Raw genomic sequence first — 17,539 nt, 5'->3', positions numbered from 1 at the left:
TGAAAGATTGCAAGAGGCTGATAAAAATTGAGAGAGAGAGGATGGCATCAGTGTGGGACTTTGCAGAAGGACAAGCGCAAAAGGTGCAGAGGGAGGTGGCTGATGAATGACAGAACAGGGAGCATGGTGATCTGGTGTGGCTGGTCATACCAAATACCTTGCCAGCGAGGGGGGTATGTCATAGGATGGAGCTTGGTGAGAACAGCAGTGTGTCCAAGGGAGCTGTACAGGGATAAAGAAATAGTGGGAGACATGTTTTGGGAGTGTACATATGCAAAAGTTGTAGGGGGAAAGGGTACTTTTTTGGTTTTTTTGTGGGGAGGTTTTTTTCGTTTTTGAGTGTCACAAAAATAAGCCAGTCCTTCACACAAGAGGAGGTGGGCTCATGCCAAAGGGGCCTGAGGAAATAATATTAAGGGCACTGCTAGCAAGTGTTAAAAGCAGTATATGGAAAGTAAAAAACCTCTGAGTTTTTGGGGGGTTAGCTTTCATTTGAAAGAGTGCATGGATCTGGGGCTGCCTGAACTGAAAAACTACATCTGCTGGAGTACAGGAGGCAGAGAAGTGGAGAAAAAAGGATGGGATATTTGTTTCACTGAACTAACAGAGAGGGCTGGTGGGAGGGGTGGAGAGATTCAGGTGGTTACTGAGGTAATAGGCTTTTTTGTTTTGGGGGGTGTTTTTTTTAGAGGGAGTTTAATTGACATTCATGGGACTGTGTATGAAGAAATAGTTCTGGAACGGTTTTTTGTGGGAAGTCTATATGTTGAAGAGTTTAATATACGTAATTGTATATTTTGACATGTAGTTTTTTTGTGAAGTCACAATATGTGAAAATGTAATTGTATTTTAATAACATTTGTAATAAAAGAAAAAAAAGCTTCCCATCAGTAGGTTTATCCCATATGGGTCATGAGCATTTTATAGTCATGCTCAGTGTGGGCTGATCAGCTTCATAGTTGGTTTTCATTACTGACCACATGCTGTTTTTGGCAGCAGTTTAATGCTGGCGAGTGTATTCAATGAGGTTTCCTTGTATGCAAGATGGGGGGCCTTGTTCCCCATTTTGATTGGGAGGGAAAATCTTTGTCTTGCATTTGAGTTGATACAATTTGATCTGCTGTGATCTTTTCAGCTGTGACTTCCTCAGTGCAGCTGACACCCATTTGCAGTCACACCTGAGAAGAGTGAGACCCAGCAACATTTCCCATAGAAACATTTTCTGTACCATGCATTCATGTCACACTCCTGGGCACTCCCTTGGTCCTACTAACAGGCGTCAACTATACTGTCCCTCCAAGATGCATCTCTCATACTTACTTCTTGGAGTGTTGTCCTCCTGTCCTGCAGGTCCTGGACCAGACTAGCAATCCAGCTGTAGGTGTCTGGCTTTGACTGCAGTTTATACTACTCTACTTCTTCAACCACATCCCTTGCTGGCTGTTGTAGTTTGCTGACTGTGCTACTTGCTGTCAATCGCAGATGACTAGTTGCAGCAAGAGTAGGCCTTCGGTGGAATTGGCTTGGGGCTGCAGTAGCACTTGGATGTTCCCTTTATAGTTTGTTGCTGAGGAGCACAGCAGTCAGTTCCTCCAGGCCTTATGCCACAGCCCCAGATGCTGGTCCATCCTGCTGTTCAAGTTTATTTTTGTGCAGTCTGTTGAAGTTGGTAGGGAGTGACTTTTGTGTTTTTGTTTTTTCTCTTGCTTTTCTTCAATCCAGACTTTGCAGTGTGTGTTTGTTTTTCTAAGAATTCTGGATAATGTTGTACTTTTGTACAGCATATCTGCCAAGAATATATAAAGGCCTTTAAAATGTTACAAACTGTTTTAGACAAATAGATAGCATGTTTCCTATCTTAAGGAACTGACAGTCTGTTCACTAACAGTATTTTCTGCTGGTATGATATTCCTCATATCCATCTCTCTCCTTCTCCTACTGCTGCGATATGCCAGCCTTGCCATTTCAAAAAGTTCTGGCATCCCGCGGGGAAATCAGACATCACTAGATGCAGTGTGTCTGTGCTCCTTATTTAAAAGGTCAAAGCAGTAGTGTCCTGTTGTAGAAGTATTTAGTTTCCATGGATAAATGTGCTCATTTTAAGAAAAGTAGTCTAAATTCACCTATTCCATTAGTATCCAAAGGAAAAAAGTTGTTTGGATAAAAGTTGTTTAAATTTAAACAACTCACTGTTATGGTTCAGTGGTAGACTCCTTGCCTGCCACGTAGGAGACCTGGGTTCAATTCCCAGATGCATGTATAACTACAACCGAGTCACTCGTTTTGGCCTTTGGGTACTGTCTCAATGGTCTAAAGTGGGGATGGAAGGTCTGGGCAGCCTCTACTCCTTCATATGCCTGCCTAGGCATATGTATCGAAGGTCCTTGTGGCATCTCATGCATACAACGTGATCCAGAAGGATTGACAGCTGCCTACTATATTTCTACCTTTTTGTTCAGGTAGATATCAATCATTTAAAATGGGGCTTTCCAACTGATGGCCTGAGCCACTTGTGACCCGCAAGGGGTTAAGTTGCAGCACCTGGGCTCCCCCTCCCTGCTCCAGTTTCTATAGTCTGTGCTTGCCCTGGGGGTGGTTTGGTGAGGCGCAGCATGGGGTGCTCAGGGCAAGGATGGGGCTGTGCAATGTGTGATGCAGCATTTGAAGGGAGGGTTTTTTCCTACAGGTTCATTGTTGTGGGGGGGAGAGGGGAAAGGTGCCTGTGCTGCAGCAGTGATGGGGGGGGGGAGGGGGAGGGCATCTGCTATGTGCTGCCTGGGGGCTGTGGCCCTTACTAGTGCAGCCCATTGGGCATGACTCCCGCTAGCATGGCCTATGGGGTATGCGGCCCCTGGCTGTCTAGAAGCTGGATGGCCCTAATTTAAACCACTTTGCCCATAAATTGTTTGCTACTGTATATAAAACACCGTGGCTGTGCATGTTGGGTTTATTGTTAACATATTTCTGTTCTGTCTTGTCTTTTTTTGAGTCAAATTCTTGTAAATTTCCTTGCTTTAGCATATAGGGCATTTGGGGACAAATCTGTGATGATCGTCAAGGCCTCAGCTTTTTTTGGTGGGGGGAAAAAAACTATTTTTCTTGACTAAAGAAAATTGGCGCCAGAATAGTTCAGGACTGCACTGACCTGTTGGAGGCTTAATGAATGGGCCACATTTTAAATTTGTCAGCTGCAGTTGAACCTCTACACCAGCAGTATGGAATGCCTTTCTTAAACAAGATTTTGCTTGCTAGCATATACATAGCATTCATACTTGTAGCAGCAAAAGGTAAATTTTAAAATGAATGTGAACCTGTTCAAGCTGGGTAGTATGACTTGCACAGACTGATTGTACGGTTGGCAAAGCATTACTATTCTTGATTTTTAGAAGAGTTACTGATGGTACCTTGTTGGCTAACTGAATTCTGATGCCCATCAGTTCAGTAGTAGGTTTTCTCATGTTTTATTTGAACAGTGCAGTCCTGTTGATAGGTTCTATAAAAGTAAATAATTGAACATTTTTCTAGCATTACACTCCAGATGAACTCTAGAACCAGAAAATATTGATGGCATCTTACTAAGGGGGGTTCCAAGTTCTCCAATCATTTAAGTTAAAATTCAGAAATGCTAGTAGAAACTGTTTCCCCAGGACAGGGCTGTCTGACTTCAGGAGGCTAGAACCTGCTGGGCCGCACACACTGTGGACACAGCCCTGCTTCCCCCAAGTTTCCTTGTCCTTTAGCTGTGCACACAGCTCAGGCAAACCGGTTTTCCTCTGTCCGCATGTGCAGGCCAAGCAGCCCAGCTCTTTCCTTGCCATGCTGGAAGCCTGACCAACCTAGCTCCCCTCCACTGCATAAGCAGGGCAGCCTCCCTCCTGGATGCATGTGCAGCATGGGCAAACTGACTCCTCTTGTCTTGCAGGAAGCCTAGATCTCCCCATGTTGCATGCGCAGCTCCCTTCTGCTGCCCCTATTTACAGGATGCATAGGATGAGTTAGGTTTCTACAAGCCTAATGTGTGAATCTCAAACAGGGTTAGGTTCTGAGACAGACACTACAGAACTCTATCATTTGAGATGGGGCTGCCTCTGGCCATGCACACTAAGATAACTTTAGCTGCCTTAAGGAACTATCCTGATGAAAACTTAAGTACATCTAGTATCATATATAATTAAATGGATAGGTGGGGATTTTTGTGGATTGAATGCTAGGACTTGAGCAACTAAATTCTACTAAGCTGCACTTCAGGCAACCCTTGGTGAATGGATGCATTCATTAATTTATTAGATTAGCTCTAAGATGGCTCCTAAACATCTTTAAAAGGGCACAAACACAGCCTGGTTGAATGATACGATAAATATATAACAAAATCTAAAAGCCAGGCTTGATTCAGTCTAGAGCACCTGTGTCAAGAAGGTAGAGAGGGCTTTGCATCTTTTAAGTGATTCCTTTTTGGCCATGCTCAGAAGAAAAAAGTGGACTTACTGAGTTGTCCTTCAGCTGCCTCAAAGGGCAGAATACTAGTGATGGAATAGACTGTCAGATGAAAACACGACAGGAGTTAGAGTTTGAATTCAGAGTTCAGGTACCAGTTGGTGGTGCTGTTGTACGCTTTAATCTTTTCTCTTGCGTACTGTTGCACAGCATGATCTCGCCATGCGTGAGAGAGAACAGACATGATCTCTCTCTGGCTGCCAGTTTCACAGTAATTGACCCCAGGCTTTTCTTTATTATATTTCACCTATTTGGAAGTACACACTTGTGGTATGAACAAACCTTTTGTGTTCTCTGATGGAACAGCAACAATGTGCTCTAAGATTTAATTTTCCCCAGGTATGTGGGATTTACAGAGATAAAATTAATAGCTTTCATTAGGCAAGTACTTTTGATCTAAACAAATCTTCACACTTTTTTTTTTCCCCCCTTTTTAAGAGTGGAATTGAGCAGCCATAAAAAAACCCAAACAAACTCAGAATAACACTTCTTTCAACCTCTCCTTGGCAATAACATCCTTTTTGTTTTGTTAAGACTTTCATTTCTTCTCCTGGAGTTAATAGTTAATGAATAGATATTTAAAACTATGACAGTAACTAGCTCTGGGTAGTCATCCTTGACTGAGCTCCAGCCACCATTAAAATACAAATACAAGTTAGGTTATTGGTTAACAAGAGAGAGAATAAAAGCCATTAAACATTTAACTTACATGGTTGCAGTATTTCACTGGGATTTCTATGACATCATTAGGAGCCAGCTTGGCTTCCTGCCTTTCAAAGGTGCAGAAACTGCATAAGTTACTGTAGGTCTTTCAGTTGAAAATTTATAGTTTCGTGGTTTCTAGGGTCGGAAGGGACCTGAGCAGATCATCTAGTCCGACCCCCTGCCATGGCAGGAAAGAGTACTGGGGTCAAACGACCCCAGCAAGATGTGCATCCAGCCTCCTCTTAAACACCCCCAGAGTAGGAGCCTGCACCACTTCTCTTGGAAGTTGATTCCAGACCCTAGCCGCCCTGACCGTGAAGTCACACCTCCTGATATCTAACCTAAACCTACCCTCTGCCAGCTTGTGACCATTATTCCTGGTCACGCCTGGCGGTGCTCGGGGGAACAGGGACTCCCCCAGTGCCTGCTGATCCCCCCTGACTAGTTTATAACAGGCCACAAGAGTCCCCCTCAGCCTTCTCTTTTGGAGGCTGAACAGGTTCAGGTCCCGTAGCCTCTCCTCATAGGGCCTGCCCTGCTGTCCCCTGATCATGTGAGTGGCCTCCTCTGGACCCTCTCCATGCTGTCCACATCCCTCTTGAAGTGCGGCGCCCAGAACTGGACGCAGTACTCCAACTGCGGCCTGACCAGTGCCGCATAGAGGGGGAGGATCATCTCTTTGGACCTGCTCGAGATGCATCTGTGGATGCATGACAAGGTGCGGTTGGCCTTCCTGACTGCATCCCCACACTGCCGGCCCATGTTCATCTTGGAGTCAATGATGACCCCAAGATCCTTTTCCGCCTCCGTGCTGACAAGAGGGGAGTTCCCTAACCTGTAGGTATGGTGCCGGTTGTTCCTCCCGAGGTGCATCACCTTGCACTTGTCTGTGTTGAAACCCATCCTATTCTCGTCCGCCCACCCTTGTAACCTGTCTAGGTCTGATTGTAGCCTGTTGCTTCCTTCCAGTGTGCCCACGTCCCCCCGCATCTTAGTGTCGTCAGCAAATTTGAACAGGGTGCTTTTTACCCCCTCGTCCAAATCACTAATGAAGATGCTGAACAGTGCGGGCCCGAGGACCGAGCCCTGCAGAACCCCACTGCCCACGTCCTTCCAGGTTGAGAAGGACCCATCCACTACCACCCGCTGGGTGTGGCCCTCCAGCCAGTTGGCGACCCATTTGACTGCGTGGGTGTCTACACCACAGCCCCCCAGTTTCTTAATGAGAACGGGGTGAGAGACGGTGTCAAAAGCCTTCTGGAAGTCCAGGAAGACTATATCCACTGCTACCCCTGCATCTAATGATCTGGTGATCTGATCGTAAAAGGCCACCAGGTCGGTCTGACAGGACCTGCCACTGATGAACCCGTGTTGGTTGCCCCTAAGCATGCAGGCCCCTGCTGGCCCTCCTGGATGCGTGCCAGCATAATTTTCTCAAACAGCTTGCCTAGGATCGAGGTAAGACTAACCGGCCTATAGTTTCCCGGGTCCTCCTTCCTGCCTTTTTTGAAGATGGGGACCACGTTGGCCCTCTTCCAGTTCTCCGGTACCACACCAGAGCACCACGAGTGCTCGTAAAGCCGTGCCAGGGGACTTGCAATGACCTGGGCCAGTTCCTTTAGAACTCTAGGGTGGAGATCACCGTTGAATACGTCCAACCCCTCCAGAAGCTCCCTAACTAAATCCTCGCTAACCTGTGGCCCAGGTGTGCCTCCCCTGGGGCCTGAGTGGGGCCCAGCAGGGAGGTGGCTGTTCTGGTCCCTACTTAGGAAGACAGAGGCAAGAAATCGTTAAACATGTTAGCTTTGCCGTCCGGTGTGACGACCAAGTTTCCCATTGAGTCCTGCAAGGGCCCCACATTACCCGGAACCTTCTTTTTACCCCCTATGTATTTAAAAAAGGACTTCTTATTGTCCTTAATCTGGGAAGCTAGTCCCAGTTCCATCTCTGCCTTGGCCTTCCTAACTACCCCCCTACATCCCCGAGCAACTACAGAATAGTCCTCCCTGGTGATGACTATTAATTTAAATTGACTCCTTTGTAGATGTTAGAGATCTCCATAATGTTAAGGATTTGCTCTAGTGACATAGCCCGGATTTTCTCCTCCAGCCCTTGTTGTGCAATGTGCTATATGCTTATTTCCAGTCTGTTTGCTGTTCTGTAACCCAGAAACAGAAACATGTAGTATGGCCATAGTTTGCTTATGGGTTTGGCTTGTGAAGTCCTTTGGTATCTTTCAGGGGGAGAGATGCTAATTTGTAAAATAATTCAGTATCATCTTATTCTTTAAGGGTACTACAAAGTACCAAGCATTCTTGTCCCCATCAGGTAAACATACAAGCATGTACTTAAATGTTTGTAGGCTGAGAATGAATGATTGTACTCAAAATCTTGCATGATTGAAACTTGAAACCTTGTTGTTTAACTTCTTAAAATTCCATCTAAAAACAAATTTAAGTTTTTAAAATGAATAATTTGGTAATCTTTAGAACCACCTTTCCCAAGACAATCTCAGGGGAAGATTAGTATTTTCTTTTGCTGGTATTGCCACTATTCCTGACTTCCCTTGACTGTAAATCACCTCACGAGACCCCTCTTTCTTGCTTTTCCGTAGTACATGAATTGCTTGAGATATATCAGCCATAAAGAACCTTAAAGAAGCCATAAAGCCATAAAGAACTTTAAACCTGTTTGGTATAGGATTTCTTAGGAACCTCTCCTAGTTTTGTCTGAAAGTTTTCTGATGGTCTATTTCTTGGGAAGAGGGATTATGTGACTGAATAGATCACCACCCAGTTCAAAAGGGTTTTCAGGTGCTAGTTAAACTTTTAGATGCAGACCAAGTTCTGAGCTTAGTGTTTGAAAATGAACAAGGTGCAATGTAAAAAGGAAAGTATAAGCTGCATTCTGAAATAATGAGAGAGAAATCTGGAAAAGGAAGTAGGGATTGTAAGATATGCAAATAGTATTTAGTGGTTATAATCAAGGAAATGTAAAGGTAAATAAGCTTTTAAAAGCAGTGAGCAAGTACAGACAGTATTAGTATTGCAAAAGGTTATCTTTTCCTGCAAAAGATAAGTTGCTTGAGTTTGATTTTTGTTGCAGTTTTATATAGGGCTTTCTCTTGAGCTTTCCTTTTCATTATAGTGCTGTTAGTCATTCAGAAGTTAGTTTACCTCAAAAATAAAGGGCCCCTTTTACTGGTATGTTTGCTTTTTAATGCCAGTTCTCATTAGTATCTATGAATTTTTTGCCTACAGGAAATGTCGTTTTGAGTGTTGACAGGCTTGTAAACTTCCTTTTGAATTTCTCTGAATTTATGAAGGATAACAATATGTACTTTTGTGGAGATAAAGTCTTGACTTCATAGTTCAAGTTGAGTTTTTTCACTTAAAGAAGTGTTTTTTTTGTTTTTTTGTTTTTTAAGGAAATGAAATGTGAGACATTCTAATAGGAAGCAAAAATATAATTTAAGTATAAGCCAATACAGTGCGTACATAATTTTCTCTAAGTGTATTGTCTCTGCTATACAGAAACTGAAATGTCCTTAGAGCCAATACATTTTTAAGTAACACAGATTTTTTTTTCTTTATTTTGCCCTACTGTTTTATACATGTGTGTAACTTTTTGTTTTGCAGGTTGGATTTGCTACCGTTTTATGCAAGGCTGGTTGCCACATTGCATCCCTGTATGTCTGATGTGGCAGAGGATCTTTGTTCCATGCTGAAAGGGGATTTCAGATTTCATGTAAGTTTTGTTGGTTTGTTTTATTGCATTCAGATTAAGCAACCTGTTACCATTCTTGGGGCAGAGGGGAGCTTGTTATAAGTTAAATTCACTGGCGCAGGTTCTGACTTGAATGTTTACAGAAAATTCTGTAGCTTAGTTATCCTAGAATATTACCATTTTTCTAATCGGATTACTTTGCTATATAATATGTTGGATTCTTTTGTACATTTATTTATTTCTTGACACCCACCATTTGTCTATACACATTATATGTGCATATGACACGTAGTGCCGTTTTCAACTCCAGTGCTAGGATGCAATTAAAATTAATTCAGATTCCAGTATGACTTAGGCTTGCCTTTCTTCTAATCACTAGGAGCTCTAAAACCTAGAAGTTGTTTTGTATAAACGAGAATGGATAGCAGTGGGCAGCCCGCCTTTTGCCCCATGTAGAAATCCCAGGGCAGCACCTGCCCTTCTATGCCTCTCCCAGGGGTTCACGCAGTGGCAGGGAGCCACCCCTGCTCCCAGCCCTGCCCTGCCCTGGCTGGGCAGCCCTTGCCCCTTCCCCACTCCCTCCCTCACTGTTGGGGCCTCAGTCTGCCCCCCTCATGCCCTTTTCTCCCACCTCAGACTTACCAGCTGGATGCTGCTTTCCAAGTTGCCTGGCTGTGTTCCTCTAAATCAGCTATCGGACTGGTATCGGTTGATATGGCTGCCTGATATTAGCTATCAAAATCTGCCAAGAAAATCTTTATCAATGCGCCTCTAGCCACAAGATACTGGGCATAGTGATGTTAAGTTGTCATACACACTATATCTGTATGGCTGCAGACATGGAGGAAAATGCTCCATGTTAAAAAAAAAAAAAAAAAAGGAGACTTAAAGGTGAAGACATGTGGAATCAAAATCTGTAGGATTAGTTCAGTCAGTGGGCTGGGGAAAAATTGTCTTGAGAAGACAATTGGAAGGGGGAAAGTAGAAAGCTGTAGAAATTAGGAGGAGCCAAACTGGAAAGCTTCAACTTTCTGAACTCTCAGACTTAACAATCGTGTTTAGAATGAATGAAATGAAATGCATTAGAAATGTGTAATGGGTATAAATTTCTGATTAGTATAGAGTTAAATGCAAATTTTGTTTCTTTATGCAGGTGAGAAAAAAGGACCAGATCAATATTGAGACAAAGAATAAAACGGTGAGATTTATTGGAGAGCTTACGAAGTTTAAGATGTTCTCCAAAAATGACACCCTACATTGTTTAAAGGTTAGTATTGTTGTAACATGCATGCAAGTGTTTTTACTATAGAAAGATAAACTTTGCCCTTTGGCCTTTGTTTTTCCACCTGTAAAAGGCTGCTTGCATTCATGAATTGGAACTTTGAAATATTCTAGGCGTGTTTCTAAAGCGATTGTGAAACTGAACACTTTAAAAATAGTAAAACAGATGATCTCCAGTACTACTAATAAGAATCAGTTAAGATATACTTCTTTCTTTTGCATAATAAAAGACTTTCTGCTAATTCTTCTCAGAAGACAAATTAGCAATCTATACTCAGTCGTGCAACTTTCCTTTTAGGACTGGATATGATTTCTATTTCAAGATTGTGTTTTTGACAATGAAATAATAAAAAGAAGCTTTTCAGTTGCTCCTCTGAGTGCAAGAGGCTAAGCCAGGGGTCGGCAAACCCTGGCATATATGTGATTAGTTGCACATGGAGACATTTTTCTCAGCGCACCAGGAGGCAGGCATGGAAGAAAATTGTTAAAAAATGTTTTGTTTTTTTTAAAGTTGCTGCACTGGGCTCTCCTGTGTAGCCACAAGTCCCAATGTTGCGGCAGGCACCAGAACAGAGACAGGAGAACACAGCAGGGATGCTATCTGTGTTCTACGGCCCCCGCCCATTGCTCCCTGGGTGCACCTTTCAGCCCGGCTGGCCCCTGGAGGGAGCTGTGGGTGGACAGGGCAGGGGCTGTGGCAGGTGCTGTGCAGGGTTGCTGCCCTAGAGGCTTCCAGCGGGTGGCAGAACTCTGGGCCCAGACAAGCAGCCAGCCTGTCCCACCCGGGTGGGACAGCACTAGGGTGCTGAGTGCTGGGACGGACTGGTTGGGGCAGGGTCTGGGTGGTGTGGGGGGAGGTGCTGTGGCCAAGCCAGCTTAGTCGGGCCCTTAGGAAGGCAAGGGCTGGGTGGGAAGTGGGGACTGCCCTAGGGCTCTGTGGGTTTGAGTTGTGGTGGGCAGGCAGGTGTGGGTGCCCAGTGGCTCCTGTGCTGGGACCTGGCCCAGCCTGGGCAGTTCTGCAGGGATGGGCCTCAGCCACCATGAATGCAAGGGGGTGCTGCCTGACTGGGGCAGGATGCCAGGCTTAGGGGGCTCTCCTCTCCGGGATTGGCCTCCCTGCATGCTGGGCACAGGTGCAAGCAGGGCAGACCCATCCCCGGTGCAACGGCCTGGCCGCAGGAACCCTCTGGACCCTGGGAAGAGCCACTGTGGCTGCTCCAGCCTGCCGGGGCCCAGGCCTTGCCCATCCGCAGCTTCCTTCAAAGGGCCAGGGCCAGGCACTTCACATAGAGGCTGTGCTGCAGGCCTCCCATCAGCTCAGCTCTGAGCAGTGGCTGTTTTCAAAGCCTGGGGGAACAGCCTGCGGCTGCAGCTCCCACTTGTGCTGTACCCGGCATGCAGGGAGGCCAAGCAGGAAGCCCCCTGAGCCCAGCGTCTTGCCCTAGCCAGGCACCGTCCCTTCATGGCTGACTGTGCCCCATCCCTGTGGAGCTGCGTGGGCGGGCTGGGCCCTACCTCCAGTGCTGCTGGGCACCCCCACTGTGGCCTGAGTCTGCGGAGCTGTGGGGCAGAACCCACTCCCCACCTGACCCCCGCTCTCCTCTGACTGCAGCCTTCCAGGCCAGCCTGCCCACGGTGATTCCCCCGGTGCATGCTACTCCCTGCTCCTCTCTCCCTCTCTTTACCCTCTCATCACAACATGCTTAATAAGAAAAAAAAATTCACAAGTGCAGAGGCAGTTCATGAAGTTTTATTGACTGTTACCAGGTTTAGAATTTTTAGAAAACCTTTGATTTACTGTTAAAAAAAATTTTTAAAAAATGCGGTACATCCTGCTATGTCATCCCCCCCACCGTGCCCAGTTTTGTGTTTGTGTGCTGGCATTTTGGCACCTTACACGGTAGACATTGTGGTTTTTTTTGGCACTCCAGCAAAAGATGTTGCTTACCCCTGGGCTAGGCCATCTCAATAGGCAAACACATGTCACTGATCACAAAAAGAGCAAGGCTGCTCAGAACATGGAACTTAATTCAATTCCAGATGTATGTTCGATATGAGGTGAAGCCTAGCTGCTTACGTTTTTTTCCCCCAGTTGAAATTTAGATATTTTTGAAGTGAGAAATCCATCTTCATTTTCCTTTTATAAACACTGTGTGCACTGTGACAATACTCTGCCTGTGATGATCTTTATGGTTTTTAGACCTCTCTCAATTCTAAAAGTCCCATTATCATCTTTTTCCCCCGCTTCTCTCTAGTAACTGGTTAGTATCTCTGTTTAACTGTCACTCAGCTTGAGCACTGAAACTAGACTAGTTTTGCTTTAAGTTACTTTTCTGTATAGAATCATTGTGTATTGGGTTTAAATTGTAAGAGGAAATTCTAAGGCATATATAACTTCACTGAAACATGTTTGCATTACATTTTTGTAAATGTTATGAGCCTTTGTATATGAGTCTTGTCTGTAATTCCTGAACTACGAAGTTCTTTGCCTGTGTCCTTAGACCAACATGGCTACAACCTGTACCCCTAAACTACTTTAAAGTATTCCTTTTGACTAGAAGTTAGCATTCATCATGAAAATGTATGAGAACATGCTAGCATATGAACAGTCAAGTTGAGATGAGGGTGATAGTTTTACTTTTTAAAATAAGGATTAAAATTCAGAGATGTTAACAACTTTGTATATTTGATTAAAACATTTTTTACTTTTTTTCCACAACTAAAAAACCGTAAAAATGCTATGTGTTCATATGTATAACAGATGCTTCTGTCCGACTTTTCTCACCACCACATTGAAATGGCATGCACGCTGCTGGAAACCTGTGGAAGATTCCTTTTTCGATCACCAGAATCGCACTTAAGAACCAGCGTTCTTTTGGTAAGAGCAAGAATAGTAGCCATTTTACTGAAGATCATGTATTGAATTAAACTGTCGTTATTCCCTTTGTTTTGCCACACTGAAGTACATCCTGGCTATAATGATCATAATTACAGTAATATCCTTCTCAGTGTTCAGTCCATAATGAAGGCAAAACTTCATTAAGTTTTATTTACTGGTAGAATAACAGTTTGTTTGTAGCAGGCCTCATGGATAAAGACAGAAAAATTCATGAGTAACTGGGTGGGGGCTGTTACAATGTGGTGCAGGAAAATCCTCACTCACTTTTATATGAAAGAGCTTTCATTCTACTTTTAGAGTTGAGTATTGAATTGCTCAGACCTTGGGCTCCTAGAAACAGTGAAAATCTTACTAAAGTCACATTTCTTAATTGAATACCTCTAGGAGGCAGAGAATCAAGTTAGAAAGAGGACTGCAACCTTTGCTTGCTTTCTTCCTGGGTTTTTCCCCCCCAGTATTTCTGTTGTTGATTTTGAAGCTGCAGGAATGAATATTGTTGTATTTTTTTTCATATAACTTGGAACATCATTGCTTTGTTTATAGAGTTTTTTCTTTGCAAATTTCTGAGGTCCTGTAAGTTTCTCTTCATTGCCACAAGAGCTGACCTTTTTAGACGTATGATTTAATTACTGTGTGGAAAATGTTTATATCACTGTGTGTGCGTTCTTTCAGGCAGAAACACTTTTCCAAAGACTCTGAGTTTTATCTGTAGCTCACTTTTAAAGTCACAGGAGATAGATAAGTTTCTCAGTCTAATTCTTACATCAAGTCTTTTGGTTCCTTTGATGCAGGATCCCTATGCTCCCACAATATCTCATGATGTTGTGCTGAAATAAAATACTTGAGTCTGGTGAGTGGTAAACTGTGCATCTCAGTATCTTTTTGGTGTAAACCAGTAGTGAAGTTGTGGCCGTGCTCCCAGCCTTCACCTGCAAAGGATGGTGGCTTTCTGAAAATATTTTTGTAGAGGTCCAGTTATTTTGCACACATCCTTGTGATTTCACAAGGAAGATTGAAACAGAATTCAGTTTTAGGGAGAACAGTAGAAGGTTGCTTTTCAGTTGCAAGTGACTGTACAAGTGAATAACTCCTGTCTTCTGGAACTTGTGGGGAGAAGGCAGCAAATGAGATTAAGAGTATAGTGGCATGGGTTAGGGATGGGAAAGGTTAAACAATTTACTTACTTAACTGATAAGTGCAGTGATAACCGGTTAGCTTATCAGCAATCCTCTAGCTTGGGGCTGGTACATGGAAGGTGGGGAAGGAAAGCAGCACTGTACCCCGGGAGGGAGGGAGGAAGGATCAAGGAAGAAGGAATTGGTTTGGGGGGTGGAAACTAGTGCCCATAGCCTAAGAGAAAAACAACAAGCAGCCTAAAGACTTACAATTAAGCAATTAGGTGCTCCCAGGGCGGGGCTTCACATGTGCTATGTTGTCTGGCTGGGCTTGGCTCCTCCCTACTGCCCACTAGTCAAAGGGCTCCAGGAATGGCTTCCAGCAGCAGCTGCATCTGAGCTGCTGTGTTATTGGTTAACTGTTTAACCAGTATAATTAGAGGAGGTTAAACAAATATTTTTAAAACAATATTTACAGTCCTAGCATGGGTAGATGTAGATATCACTTGAGAGAAGGACTAAAGAGCTCATAAACTGAAGAGGCAGCTTTTTAATTGGATGGGAAAGGTTTGTGGAGGTGATGAACTTGCTTCATAGAGTACCAAAATCTGAAAATTATAGTAGTTGAGAATGAGCAGTGGTTCTAGCATGAATAGAGACTTCATCAGAAGTGATCTTGATATGAAGATGAATGCTGTCCATGATTTAGAAGTGATACTAAGCTGACCTTTTTTCTTCCGCACTTCCAGTCAGTGAGTTTGATCCCTAGATTGGTGCCAAAATGGCTTGAGGAAATTTTAAGGCCTTGGTAGAAAAGGCCAAGTAACAGAAACAAATGTAGTTTGTTGGAAGTTTTCAAAGATATCTGGCAATAAGAATTTACATTGAAACTGGGAGCTGGGCAAGCAGACAGCAAACAGAAGTGGCCTGTTTTATATTGGAAGTCTGACCAGACTTGGACTTAAAATCTGTTGATTGAAGTAAAGGGAAATTTTAAGATGTGGGTCCTTCAGTATAGAAGTGTACATACTGTGCAAGCTGTTTTTAAACATTTCTCCTAAATCACTGTTGTGATCATTTAGTTGCCAACATACAAACCAGTCGGCAAAAGCCATTTAATGCATTTCAGTAGTTTTATTTCAAGCTGCAGTTAGTTGTTACTGCTGGAGCAAAGTGGAGGAGTATGATAGGAGTAAATCTCTGTAGCATCAAAAATCTTAATGAAAGCTCATTAAGTGTATAGTCCTGTAGCATTAACAGGTGTGTAGCTCACTAGCTCTTATCATTTTCCTATTTCTGAACTGTTGATGGGAGCCTTGAAAGTGAGGCAAGGTAGGGACTATAAAACTAGTTTCTGTCTATCATTTCAAAGCTTATCATAGCAACCATGAAATTGCCTAGCTTCTATAATTTTCAAGGCTTTTAATAGCAGCCCTTTCATAATTGCTTCCCCTCTGGTTTCTGACATCAATTTATACTCATTGGAGTACAGTCACATAACAAAAAAGACAGTAGGGCTGAAAGATGCTATGTACTTAACCTATGTGCTGCTTGTCAGTGTTGTTATAATGTGTGAAAAGATAGCCCTTGATTTCTGCTGTGCTCTGTCGTTGTGTTCTGTTGGTTGGCAGAGACTAGCCGTGGCATTTCTTTTTCCTTGCTCCCCACCCTTGCTTGCCATTCAGTCTTCAGAGGTGAAAAGCGACTCCTGTTGGCTTTTGCTCAGTGATTGACATTCATTCTTTGTGTAGCATAAAATGTTGGTGCTTCCTGAAACTGCAGGTTTTTTTATGTTCCACTTATTGCCAATCCCACCATGTCAAAAATCATGAGACCAAACTCTTAAAAATCAAGAGATTTGCAATGTAAATCATTTAGATGCTATTTTTAAAGTGTGTGTGTGTGGTTCCTGGGGCAAAAGCAGTGGGGCACAGAGCCCCAGCCTGCAGTGGGCATCCCACCTCTACCCTGCACACAAATCTGAGGGGCGTGTGTCCCCTGTGCCTCCCCCACCCGCAGAGTCCTATTCACCCCAGCGCTGCCGCACTCCTTCCCTCACCATGAGGGCCTCAATCTGCCCCCACATCCCCTCTGTCCCCCCATCCCTTTCCCCTCCACAGACTTACTAGCTTGGCAGTCTCTACATGTGCCAGAAGAAAAAAAGAAAAAAATTCCCACATTTGATCTCTCTGTCAGGAGATCATGAGTCGGAGTTATTTTGACTTGGAAGTTGGGAGTCTCGTGATTTTTTTTTCATGAGTTGGCATTACTGCTACTATCTCTGGAGAGACGAGTATTTGCTCTATAATTGTGAGTTCCTCCAGTCAGAGCCCTGATTTTTAATTTATTAAAAAAAATTGTATTTGCTATGCATAATTTCTGGTATCTTGTGCTCAGCAATAAAACATATCCCTGCCCATAATCAGAATACGTAGAACACAAAAAGGCTCTACTCTGTTTAAAAGACCCATGTGCTTTCATTTGCTTTCTCTCTTTCTGTACTAAATTAGTAGATTTAGTGCTGATTTAGAAATCCAGGTACATACAACTTATTGTTGTCCAAAACTACTTGCCTGGGTGCTTCCATTTGGTCTGTCTCCATTGCCAAAATGTCCATTGTTAGTCCCTTACTTAATGCTCTCACTATTGATACCTGTAGAACCAGTACTAAACTTGGTTTAGGGCAGATATAGCCACAGATAATCAATGTTCACTATTTCAGAAACAGCAACTAAAACCTTCCCGGGATGATGAAAAGGCCTGGCAGAAAAGACTTCCAACATGTTTAAAATGCCTCTTGAATAGGAAATACAGCAGATTAAGTAGAAATATCTGCTACCAGCTCCAGTGCTGCCTTAGAATAAATACAGAAATCCAATTTCTTACTTAAATAGTATTATACAAATTGAATCGTAGGCTTATAGGACCGATAAAGGTGACTTGTGAAATGGATTAGTCCCACAGCAGATATCTTGGGACCACCTTAAAGGAAAAACTAAGCAGTTTTGAAGCTTTTTCTTAGCAATATCTGCTATAAATAGAACTGGGACCTGTTGACCTTCATGGATCATAAACGTTTTCTTGCCTTTGGCTCTTGCTGCTGAGCATAAATTTTGTAATAAGATCTTTAACCAATTCTGCTGTCTGCGCATAAATCAATATTGCTGTATGTGAGTGTGTAAAAACAGGTCTTGAGGCAAACTTTAAAGAAAGTGGGCTTTCTGTTGATTTCTGTTGTCCATTAATTACCTTGTTTTGTATTTTGTATTTTACATAAGAAGATTGCTTGAATATATAGTGGAGGAACCTTGAAAAACTA

The 17,539-nt window shown here is 43.4% G+C and overlaps 1 protein-coding gene across 7 annotated transcripts in view; it reads left to right on the top strand.

The window, feature by feature from the left end:
- The window catches only part of UPF2 (UPF2 regulator of nonsense mediated mRNA decay), a 110,630-nt gene that overhangs the window by 35,894 nt on the left and 57,197 nt on the right, over positions 1-17,539 (top strand). For all 7 annotated transcript variants that reach the window (XM_090041782.1, XM_090041777.1, XM_090041781.1 and 4 more), the window contains 3 exons: positions 8,838-8,946; positions 10,079-10,192; positions 12,968-13,084. In XM_090041782.1, the coding sequence (XP_089897908.1) occupies positions 8,838-8,946; positions 10,079-10,192; positions 12,968-13,084 (340 nt within the window). The remainder of the gene's footprint in view (positions 1-8,837; positions 8,947-10,078; positions 10,193-12,967; positions 13,085-17,539) is intronic.

This window comes from Crocodylus siamensis, chromosome 4 (assembly GCF_052110815.1).
Source record: "Crocodylus siamensis isolate JL-2025a chromosome 4, ASM5211081v1, whole genome shotgun sequence".
Taxonomy (NCBI): domain Eukaryota; kingdom Metazoa; phylum Chordata; order Crocodylia; family Crocodylidae; genus Crocodylus; species Crocodylus siamensis.
Note: the sequence above shows the minus strand (reverse complement) of the source record. Positions and strands in the feature narration are given on the sequence as shown.